The 12218-nt window shown below is 40.2% G+C and overlaps 1 protein-coding gene across 1 annotated transcript in view; it reads left to right on the forward strand.

Moving 5' to 3' along the window:
• LOC121387230 (chitinase-like protein 3) overlaps positions 1-12218 on the forward strand; it is a gene marked incomplete at its 5' end in the record, with an annotated part of 25925 nt that continues 13707 nt past the window's right edge. Inside the window, 4 exons of the mRNA XM_041518255.1 lie at positions 1-31; positions 6871-7295; positions 8042-8166; positions 10564-10687. Coding sequence (XP_041374189.1) covers positions 1-31; positions 6871-7295; positions 8042-8166; positions 10564-10687 — 705 coding nt within the window. The remainder of the gene's footprint in view (positions 32-6870; positions 7296-8041; positions 8167-10563; positions 10688-12218) is intronic.

Consider the following 12218-nt stretch of genomic DNA (forward strand, 5'->3'; position numbering starts at 1 on the left):
GTATTTGTTACTTCTGGTTGGTTTTGTGTTGGTTTTGTTTTGTTGGTTTGTTTTATATTGTTTTGTTTTGTTTATGTTTTGTTTATATATGTTCCTGACACTTGTTCTATTACGAGTCTTGGACTGTGTAACACACGTTGTATGTCACTGTCACTGTCACCGACAGCGGGGCCGGTCGGGTTTGTCCGTACCATTTTTTCACAGTCTCGATAACACTAAAACATCACAAAGTGTTTCCTCTATGATTGAACAACCTTAGTGTCACTGTTGTTCTTATTTTCGTCATAGTTTGTCTTCTTGTTAACACCAGCTGCAGGAGCATTGGCAGGACGCTTACGTGCACTCAATTAGGTTGCAGGATCAAACTCATCGCTGGATATCTTCAAATTTAGTTTTTTTCTTGCTCCAACCAGTGCTCCACGACTGGTATATTAAACATACGTGTTATGTGCTGTCCTGTCTGTGGAAAGGAATAATCTAATCGGTAAGAGAAGCCTATTTGATCGTAGCTCTTGTTTCCTCACGCTTGGTCGACCACGTTTTGCAAAGACAATATATTTTGGTCATAATGGCGTAGTTTTTATTGTATTTGGCTGTTTATTTTGCTTTGTGTATTAAATATGCAAAAAGAAGTAACCGACATTAGGTTTAAATGTGCCCTTTTTAGTTTGAATGTGCCCATTTTAGGTTAAATGTGCCCTTTTTAGTCTAAATGTGCCTTGTTTAGTTTAAATGTGTCTTTTTAGTTTAAATGTATCCATTTTAGGTTAAATGTGCCCTTTTAGTTTAAATGTGCCCATTTTAGGTTAAATGTGCCCTTTTAGTTTAAATGTGCCCATTTTAGGTTAAATGTGCCCTTTTTAGGTTAAATGTGCCCATTTTAGCTTAAATGTGCCCTTTTTAGTTTAAATGTGCCTTTTTAGTTTAAATATGCCCTTTTTAGTTTAAATGTGCCCTTTTTTTTTAGTTTAAATGAGTGTTTTTAGTTTAAATGTGCCCTTTTTAGATGAAATGTGCCCTTTTTAGTCTAAAAGTGTAAAAAAAAATCTTCTCTGTTTTAAGTCCATTATTTTTTTACTTTATAAGTGTTAATTTAAAGGTACATTTTCTTTGGTCTAAACGTGTCCTTTTTTGGTTTAAAAGTGCTGTTTATATTTTAAAAGTGTTCTTTGTATTTCAGTAGTGCTCTTTATAGTTTAAATATGACATTTTGACTTTAAAAGTGCTCGTGTTAGTTCAAAGGTGCTCTTTATAACGTGGGCGGGACGTAGCTCAGTGGTACAGCGCTCGCTCGATGCGCGGTCGGTGTGAGATCGATCACCGTCAGTGGGCCCATTGGGCTATTTCTCGTTTCAGCCAGTGCACCACGACTGGTATATCAAAGACCGTAGTATGTACTACCCTGTCTGTGGGACGGTGCATATAAAATTGAGTGCGTCGTTAAATAAAACATTTCTTTCTTTCTTTATAACGCACGACCCTGTTGTTTACCTGCGGTTTTGTTTCTCATTAAAAAGAAAGTCTTGAGTTTGTTGACACTGTTAAGTGGTTGCCGACTAACAGAGACATTTTAATGACTAAAAAGTTAATTTTAAATACTGCTTTTTGCATAATATATCAGTGGCTGTATATTGAATATGTTTCTGACCTGGTGCTTATAAAACTTTTATAGTTTAGACTCTAATAAAGTCCGAGACACTAATGTCATGGAAACGCCATACAAATTGTATGCATGTGACGTCATTAAAGATTGAGTCTGGACTCCTAAAGTTTTATAAGCACGGACCCTGTTCTTCTTGGAATTTGTATTAGGTCAAACTTCATTTTATTTCCATACTGCATATGTTTTCGTACATATGAAATTATTGGAAGACCGAATCCATTTGGGAATGGATACTTATAAAGATTAGGACTAGCAGAAACACATTCAATACATAAATTAGTATGCAATTTTAGTCATTAAAAGATTTTGTTATTCGGAAATATCTTACAATGGCAGCAAACTCAGGATGGTATCTTAACCCACTACCCTCTAACAATTAATACATTCCAGTGGCGAATCCAGAAAATCCATTTAGGGGGGCCAGTGACATGATGCGGAATGCCAAGGGAACTTTGGTGGGTGATCGTAAAAAAATTAAAATTAATATATAATAAAATTATAACTGTCGCAAAATTTAGGGGGGCCGGGTTCCTACCCCCCCCCCCCCCTCTAGATCCGCCTCTGTATTCACAGAACAAACAGATAGTCGGGGTATGGGCCCAGGCCAACTTACTTGAACTTTAGTTAATTAGATATACGGACAGAAATAAATTCACAACCTTAAGAGAAAAAATGTAGCGTATATGAATACACGTAGTAAACCGTGTAACTATTTGCCGTGGATTATTCCGAGGCCTGTTTAGGATTAACTTGGAGCCGCGCTTACTAGGCTGTTCTAAACCTGTTTCCGAGTGACACTTGTAGTCGATGTAACCTAAACTTTGACCTTATCTGAGTTCCTAATTCAAACTCGTGTTAGGCTGTTCTCGTTAACAGCAAATATCTAACGCACCGGAGCGAATAAATGAGTGAATAAACGAAATAGCAAATCCCTTTTAGTCATAAGTCAACGTTTCATGTTTGTATTAAAACGTCATAGGTGTGGCAATGTACTTAGATGCATAAGTACATTTGCACGAAACCAAGTTTCGAATCTAAAAAAAATAAAAAAAATAAAATATTTTACGTCTTTTGGTGTTACATAACTTTACAAGGCAAAATTATGCGTATACATTGTATAATAAATCAATTCGCTTTTTCTAATGTATAAGTTCGAGGCACTGTGCGTCGTTTTTAAAGGGACATACCCTAGTTTTTAAACACTAAGGCATAGTTTTACTATTAGAGCCGTTTTTGATAACTGAAATCATACTTTACTTAGATTGCATTGTTTAGATTATCCATTCCCGTACATTCGAAGTGTTTTTTGTCATCCTGGTGTGTTTAATGTCACAAAATGCATTTCTCATATTTTTAAAAACGCACGTGCGTCTGAGAAGTAACAGTTATGAAGTCGACTTTTAGTCTATTTTCAGAGGGTATTTCACCATTTCAAAGTCACAGACTCATGTTTCACTCAGTTGTAACTTTACCCAAATGTGTTACAGGTTTGTAGATTAACTAAACTTAGTGTTAATTTTCACAGGTTGAAACTAGGGTCTGTCCCTTTAACACTTTTTGTCTCCCCCCCCCCCCCCCCCCCCCAATTGCTTCAAACAATCAGATTCGATATGTAAGTGTTTCCCGATATTACGGGGGTGGAAATGTCCACCACCATCTCCCTGGCGGTGGCCGGAAGGTTTGTTATTTTAGTTTATAGTGTTCCGACACCACAGAGACTGGTACGATGAAGACAAGTCTTGAACCGAACTAGTGTAGGAATGTTCACAATAACATATTTATTACGTATTCTAATTTCCTCCATTGCAGTGCCGCCCAACAAGATAAATGATCGTCTCTGGAATACTACCTTTGCTGGTATTTCTAATATGGGAACGCGTCCGAGTAGGTACGTCAGTGTTACATTGTACACGTTATCTTGATAGTATCATCATCACCACCACCACCATCATCATCATCATCATCATCATCATCACCACCATCATCATTATCATCAGCAGCATCATTATCATCATAGCATCATCATCATTATCATCAGCATCATTATCAGCACCATCAGCATCATAAGCATCATCATCATCATTATCATACTCATCATCATTATCATCATCACCGTCATCATCATTATCACCATTATCACTGTCATCATGTTCATAGCCATATCACCATCACCACCATCACCACCACCATCATCATCATCACTACCTTCATTATCATCCCATGACTGATCCCACCTGGTACTCTCGGGCTATTTGCCATTAGGATGACTGTCACTTCCCATGTCGATAATCCTTCCCTCTTCTACTGTATATGAAGACTGCTACTTATTTGGCGATAATCCTTCCCCCTTCGTCTGTATGGAAGGATTGCCACTTCCCTGGATAATAATCCTTCCCTCTTCGTCTGTATACGAAGACTACCACTTCCCAGGACGATAATCCTTCCCTCTTCGTCTGTTAGAAGGATTGCCACTTCCCTGGATAATAATCCTTCCCTCTTCGTCTGTATACGAAGACTACCACTTCCCTGGACGATAATTCTTCCCTCTTCGTCTGTTTAGGAGGATTGCCACTTCCCTGAATAATAACCATTCCCTCTTCTGTTTAGGAGGATTGCCACTTCTTTGGACGATAATCCTTCCCTCTTCTTCTGTTTAGGAGGATTGCCACTTCCCTGGACGATAATCCTTCCCTCTTCGTCTGTTTAGGAGGATTGCCACTTCCCTGAATAATAACCATCTCCTCTTCGTCTGTTTAGGAGGATTGCCACTTCCCTGAATAATAACCATCTCCTCTTCGTCTGTTTAGGAGGATTGCCACTTCCCTGGACGATAACCATTCCCTCTTCTTCTGTTTAGGAGGATTGCGACTTCCCTGGACGATAATCCTTCCCTCTTCGTCTGTTTATGAGGATTGCCACTTCCCTGGATAATAATCCTTCCCTCTTCGTCTGTTTAGGAGGATTGCCACTTCCCTGAATAATAATCATTCCCTCTTCTTCTGTTTAGGAGGATTGCCACTTCCCTGGACGATAATCCTTCCCTCTTCGTCTGTTTAGGATGACTGCCACTTCCCTTGATAATAATCATTCCCTCTTCATCTGTATAAGAGGACTGCTATTTTCCCATGAAAATAATCCTTCTTTTAGCTGTATAGGAGGACTGCCACTATCAGGGATGGTTGTACAAACTTAAACACGTTTAAGGCTGTTTCTAAATATGAGGCTTCGTTGACTAGAATATTTGCTGTTATGCCCTAGTTTGGTCGGGTCCATGTTTTTGTGTAGTTTTGGTGAAAATCTTGTAGAAACATTCCATCGATCAGATACCAACAACGGACAGGGTATATTCGCTTTACGCGAACGTTGTATCGTCACATTTTGGACAGTGATTCGTGGGTGCATGTTTACACAACTGTTTAAATTTCCATTGAGCATTAGGTTTAAATTTGTCTAAGAGAATGGCAGTATTCCTAATTTACAAACTTAAAATTTGTATTGTTTAACAACACCACTAGAGCACACTGATTTATGAATCTTATCATCAGCTATTGGATGTCAAACATTTGGTATTTTTTTTACATATAGTCTTAAAAGAAACATTCTACATTTTTCATTAGCAGCAAGGGATCATTAAATGCACTTTCCAACAGACAGGACAGCACACACCACGGTATTTGAAATACTAGTCGTGGGTTACTGGTTGAAACGGGGAAAACTGTATAAAAAGAACGTATCCACTGAGGAGGTTCGATCCTACGACGCAAGCACCTCATGACAGTACTCTTCCGACTGAGCTAGATCCACCCCTTCCTAGACTAGAGGGAAGGTTCTATTTTCTTGGGAAGTGGCAGTCGTCCTAATCGGAAACAGTCTGAGAGAGTGTCTCATGGGAGCCGACATAATATTGTCCTTTGGATACGATTTTGAAAATGTTAATGGTTGTCTCGTTCAGATTGTGATTATCGTCATCATCATCGTCGTCGTCGTCGTCGTCGTCGTCATCATTATCACCATTATGGACATCATGGCATTTTACTGTAACCCAGTGGTAAAGCGCTCGGCTGATGCCAGATCGGCCTAGGATCGATCCCCGTTGGTTTGACATCCAATAGCTGTAGATTAATAAATCAATGTGCTCTAGTGGTGTCGTAAAAGTGCAAAAGATCGCCCAGACATGAAATGGCGTTATCTCACGTCAAACCTGGTAAACGGAAAGGAATGTTTGTTTACCAGCACACTCCATCACATTTTGAAACTACAACTTTGTGTCTTGAAATCCACACCCAAGACATATAACCAAGTCTCCAGACTTTAACTATACACTGTAGGCTGTGGTGTGTGCTGTCCTTAGACAAACTACTGGCCTCGGTAGTGTCGTGGTTAGCCCATCGAACATAAGGCTGGTAGGTACAGGGCTCGCAGCCTGGTCCCGGCTCCCGCCCAGAGAGAGTTTTAGCGACTCAGCGGGTAGGTGTAAGACCACTGCATCCTCTTCTGCATCCTCACTGCATCTCACTAACAATTAACAACTAACCCACTGTCCTGGACAGACAGCCCAGATAGCTGAGGTGTGTCCCAGGACAGCGTGCTTGAACTTTAATTGGATATAAGCACGAAAATAAGTAAAAATGAAATGTCCTTGTAGACAGGATGTAGCTCTGTCTGAGATTGCAGTCTCGATCAACTTGGGTTTTCCCCCATCCCAGCCGGTAACACACATGACTGGTACATTAATGACCCCGTTGTAAGTACTGCTCTTCGGCAGAAGTATCCTGTGTGTAGGCAGCATGTCCCCGTCTGAAACCCGTCTCTCTCTCTCTCTCTTTCTCTGTCTCTCTCTCTCTCTCTCTCTCTCTCTCTCTCTCTCTCTCTCTCTCTCTCTCTCTCTCTCTCTCTCTCTCTCTCTCTCTCTCTCTCTCTCACGCACACACATGTATATCTCTCTCTCTCTCTCTCTCTCTCTCTCTCTCTCTCTCTCTCTCTCTCTCTCTCTCTCTCTCTCTCTCTCTCTCTCTCTCTCTCTCTCTCTCTCTCTCTCTTCCTAAATGTTGGATACCATATGTTAAACATCAAAACAGCTGTGGTTTAAATGTGCTGAGAAATATCTCTTTTCTTTCAGTTTTATAAATCTCTCTCCTTGTGTCAAGATTTCAAATCCAACAAGAATGATTACGTCTTGTTTATTTCAGGAGCTTCATTTCGAAGAGTTTGCTACTTCACAAACTGGTCAGGAGATTTGCTCATACCAGGCGCCCATTTTGAAATCTCAGACATAAACCCCAAGTTGTGTACACACCTCATGTTCGCCTTCGCCAAGATAGACACGCAGTCGTTCCAGCTACACCCAACACGAACAGATGACCAGGGCGAATCGGGTGAACTCGGAAGATATATCGAATTCAGCCAACTTAAACGGAAAAACCCGAAGTTGCTGACGATGTTGTCCGTCGGAGGGTCATTGCAGGCGAACGCGGGTTTTGGAGAAATCGTGACGTCAGAGGAAGGGCGGCGATTGTTCGCGAAAAACTGCGTCGGATATTTACGGAAATGGGGGTTTGACGGGATAGACTTGGACTGGGAGTATCCGGGAGACCCGCCAGAAACGAAAAGAAACTTTACTATTTTAATTCAGGTAAATTATTAACCAAGTTTCTCAGAGAGACAGACAGACGGACAGACAAGGGATGGGCACACACATAAAACATAAGGTCTCTGACCTCATAAATAACACGCAGTCTTCCTTTAACAATATTAACTCATATATATATACATACAATCAAACCTGTATATAACGGCCACCCAAGGGACCTGACAAAAGTGGCCTTTATAGACAGGTGACCCTTATATACAGGTTCCAAATTATAACCCATATATTAAAACATAACACAACTGTCATAAAAAAAGAAGACATACATGTGTTATAAATAAGATTTTTTATTACATGAGACTGTCCATGTCAATACAACACAATACAATGATAGTACACAAATAACACACCAGTTGTGTTCATTCACTTTCTAAAGAATATTCACTTTTCAAGAAGTCACCAATTTTGGATTGCTTCCCATAGTAAGTTTGAGGTGGGCGGAATTTGGAATAAAATTTAGAAGTTAGGTCAGAGACCAAAAAAAACACCTCCAAAAATAAAATTAGAGTGCTCGGCCTAAAAGGTTTTAAAGTGATTTGAGCAATTTAGACGGGTTTTTAAAATAAACTGGACACTAGTAAAGAGAAAAAAATTAAAATACACTTACACACACCTTCACACGCCCAGCCATACGCACATTCAACACACGCATTACGCACACACGCACATACATGTACATGTATAGAAACACACTGTTTTGTTTTAAATATTTTATTTTGTAACAAATCCAGGACATACGACAAGTCATCGAAGACGAGCCGAGAACGGCTAGACAGAAGAAACTGCTCATGTCTCTTGCGGCCCCGGTAAGCGAGGATAAAATCACTCGGGGCTACGAAGTGGAGAAAGTCGCCAGGTTTGTCACGTTCTAGCCATCATTCTAACAGTGGGTGCGGGACGTAGCCCAGTGGTACAACGCTTCTCGATGCGCGGTCGGTGTGGGATCGATCCCCGTCTGTGGGCTCATTGGTCTATTTCTCGTTCAAGCCAGTGCACCACGACTGGTATATCAAAGGCCGTGGCATTTACTACCCTGTCTGTGGGATGGTGCATATAAAAGATCCCTTGCTACTAATCGAAAAGAGTAGCCCATGAAGTGGCGACAGCGGGTTTCCTCTTTCAATATCTGTGTGATCCTTAACCATATGTCTGACGCCATAAAACCGTAAATAAAATTTGTTAAGTGCGTCGTTAAATAAAACATTTCTTTCTTTCTTTCTTTCTTTCTAACTGATAAAAAAACATATTTTGTTAACATCAATTATTATGCAGTGGTGTGTAGAAGCAGAGGAGAAACCTCATTTGGACGTGGCTACAGTTACCCCAAATGTCTGAGACAGGCCATGACGTAAGCACGGCGTGGCGTAGTGACGTAAGCACGACGTGGCGTAGGGACGTAAGCAGGGAGCCTGTATTTCTAAAATGTTATTAAAGTCTATATTCAGGACTTTAATAAAGTGTCCATTTGCTGTTAAAGTACGCGCTGCTGACGCTAAGATGCTCCCTGTCCCTTTGTCAGATTTGTTATATTAGACAAGTTCACAAGTTCCATAAATCCTGCGTTTTCCTTTTTACGTACACAAGCTCAGTCGTATGTATTCTCACACAGAAGGAGCGGAATGTAACCTAGTGGTAAAGCGCTCGCTCGATGCGCGGTCGGTCTGGGATCGATCCTCGTCGGTGGGGCCATTGGGCTATTTCTCGTTCTAGTCAGTGCACTACGACTGGCATATCAAAGGCCGTGGGATAGTGCATATAAAAGATCCATTGTTGCTAATCGAAAAGAGTAGCCCATGAAGTGGCAACAGCGGGTTTCCTCTCTCAATATCTGTGTGGTCCTTAATCATATTTCTAACGCCATATAATCGTAAAATAAAATGTGTTGAGTGCGTCGTTAAATAAAACATTTCCTTCCTTCCTTCTCACACAGAAACGCAAAATAAAATTTATTTGATAAAAATCGGTATTATTAGCCCAAAACAAGCTTCATCTAGCAGACAGAAGACCATTGGCATTTACAAGTCTGTAAATATTAATATATATATATATATATATATATATATATATATATATATATATATATATATATATATATATATATATATATATATATATATATAATTATTATTATTATATATATAATTATTATTATTATTATATATATATATATATATATATATATATATATATATATATTCAGTGTACGAATACTGTTAGTATATATAGTAGCCTACCTGACTTCGCCGTGAAACAAAAGCGATTAATTGCTCCCCTAACTTAGAATATGGAAGTTACATGTATTTATATATTTAAGATATTACCATATTGATACCATATAAATCCACATACTAGTGGGAGTTAAACATTACTCTTCAGGGGAGTGATGGAGAGCAAGAGTTGATAGCTCGCATTAAACGCGACATATGTAGTAATTATCTTTCAACTGAGTCCTAATCCTCGTATTAAACCGGCCTCGGTGGCGTCGTGGTTAGGTCATCGGTATACAGGCTGGTAGGTACTGGGTTCGGATCCCAGTCGAGGGATGGGATTTTTAATCCAGATACCGACTCCAAACCCTGAGTGAGTGCTCCGCAAGGCTCAATGGGTAGGTGTAAACCACTTGCACCGACCAGTGATCCATAACTGGTTCAACAAAGGCCATGGTTTGTGCTATCCTGCCTGTGGGAAGCGCAAATAAAAGATCCCTTGCTGCTAATCGGAAAGAGTAGCCCATATAGTGGCGACAGCGGGTTTCCTCTCAAAATCTGTGTGGTCCTTAACCATATGCCTGACGCCATATAACCGTAAATAAAATGTGTTGAGTGCGTCGTTAAATAAAACATTGGGTAGTTTTAAGACCACTACATCCTCTAACTAACAACTAACAACTAACAACTAACCCTCTGTCATGGACAGCCAGCCCAGATAGCTAAGGTATGTGTGCCCAGGATATAAGCACGAAAATAAGTGGAAATGAATGAAATCAGTGGATGTAATCAGAGGCGGATCTAGGGGTGGCCCAAGGGCACGAGACCCCCTAAATTTTGCGACAGTTATAATTTTATGTATTATATTAATTTTCTTCTTTTTTTTTTACGAACCCCTCCAACCTCCCCCAAAGTTTCCTTGGCATTCCACCTCATGTCATCCCCCCCAATGGATTTTCTGGATCCGCCACTGAACTGCTCGTATTACAAGTGTAATATGGAATGTAGAATGTATTATCTGTAACTGATCTCTTTTTGTCTTACAGCATAGTCGACTTCATAAACCTGATGGCTTACGACTTCCACGGACCCTGGAACCAAATCACTGGCCTGAACGCCCCCCTCTATCCCAGGGAGGGGGACTGGAGGTTCACCCCAGATCTCAATGTGGTATATACGTACAGTAAAAACTCCTGTGAACTAGACACCCATAGCGCCAAGTAAAATGTCTCGTTTTAAGTGGTATCTCTGATTTTTAAAAGGAGACCGTGAAAAATGTCAGGTTTTGAGGTAATCAGGTTTACTGAATGTCCAGTTTTTAGGGGTTTCATTGTATTATAATAGTATAGTGCTAAGTGGTCTTATCATTATATTTCCCCGTCAGATTTATGCCAGCTATGCTTCGATTGGAAGAATGAAAGGTCACCTCGACGTTGAAGAACTTTGGGTTTCCTCAGATCCTTAACGTCGACATGACAGCGTGGACAGTAATATATCGTACGGGTTACATTTATTGTCAAATAAATGTTGTGAATGGTTGGCGATTGTAACACAGTGGGCATAACCGTGACTATCTTTGTTAAGGAAGATAATTATTTTTATGAATGAATGAATGAATGAATGAATGAATAAATTAATAAATTAATTATTTAATGGATGGATGGATGGATGGATGGATAGATGGATGGATGGATGAGTGAATGAATAGATAGATGGATCGATTTTTCGATCGATGGATGGATGGATTAATGGATGAATCGATGAATGGATGGATGGGTGGATGAATGAGTGTATGAATATAGAGATGGATGTATGAAGAGGTTAATGAATGAACGAACGAACGAACGAACGAACGAACGAATTAATTAATGAATGATAACTATGATTAATTGAGCTATTAGTTTTGTGGATGCCCCGATAGGTTATACGGTTAACATTACGGAGCGTGAAATGCCATGCTAATCGGCGCAGTAGGTTCGAATCCCGAATGTTTGTGTTTGTCCAGGTATTGAGGGCAGGGGCGGGCGGATTGTAGCCCCGTTGTAAAGCGCTCGCTTGATGTGCGGTCGATCTTGGATCGATCCCCATCGGTGGGCACATTGGGCTATTTTTGCTCCACAAACAAACGACTGGTATACTAAAGGTCGTGGTATGTACTACCATGTATGTGGTATGGTGCATATACAAGATCCATTGCTACTAATGGAAAAATGTAGCGGGTTTCCTCTCTAAGACTATATCAGACGTTTGACATCCAATATCCGATGATTGATAAATCAATGTGTTCTAGTGGTGTCGTTAAGCAAAACAAACGTTAGCTTTTGTCCAATACACCACGGCTAATATATCAAAGGCCGAGGTATGTACTATCCTGTCTATGGGATTGTGCATATACAAGATCCCTTGCTACTAATGGGGGAAAAAATGTAGCGGGTTTCCTCTCTAAGACCATAATTATACATTACAATTACCAAATGTCTGACATCCAATATCCGATGATTAATAAATCAATGTGGTCTAGTGGTGTCGTTAAGCAAAACAAAATCTAACTGTTGGTGGATAGATCATGTTCTATGTCTGCTGCCACATCTGTAGTTCGCGCCAGAACAGACGCGGTGTGTCTGATCACATTCGATTCAATGCGACCGGCCTCGGTGGCGTCGTGGCAGGCCATCGGTCTACAGGCTGGTAGGTACTGGGT

The sequence above is a fragment of the Gigantopelta aegis genome, chromosome 13 (assembly GCF_016097555.1).
Source record: "Gigantopelta aegis isolate Gae_Host chromosome 13, Gae_host_genome, whole genome shotgun sequence".
Taxonomy (NCBI): Eukaryota; Metazoa; Mollusca; class Gastropoda; order Neomphalida; family Peltospiridae; genus Gigantopelta; species Gigantopelta aegis.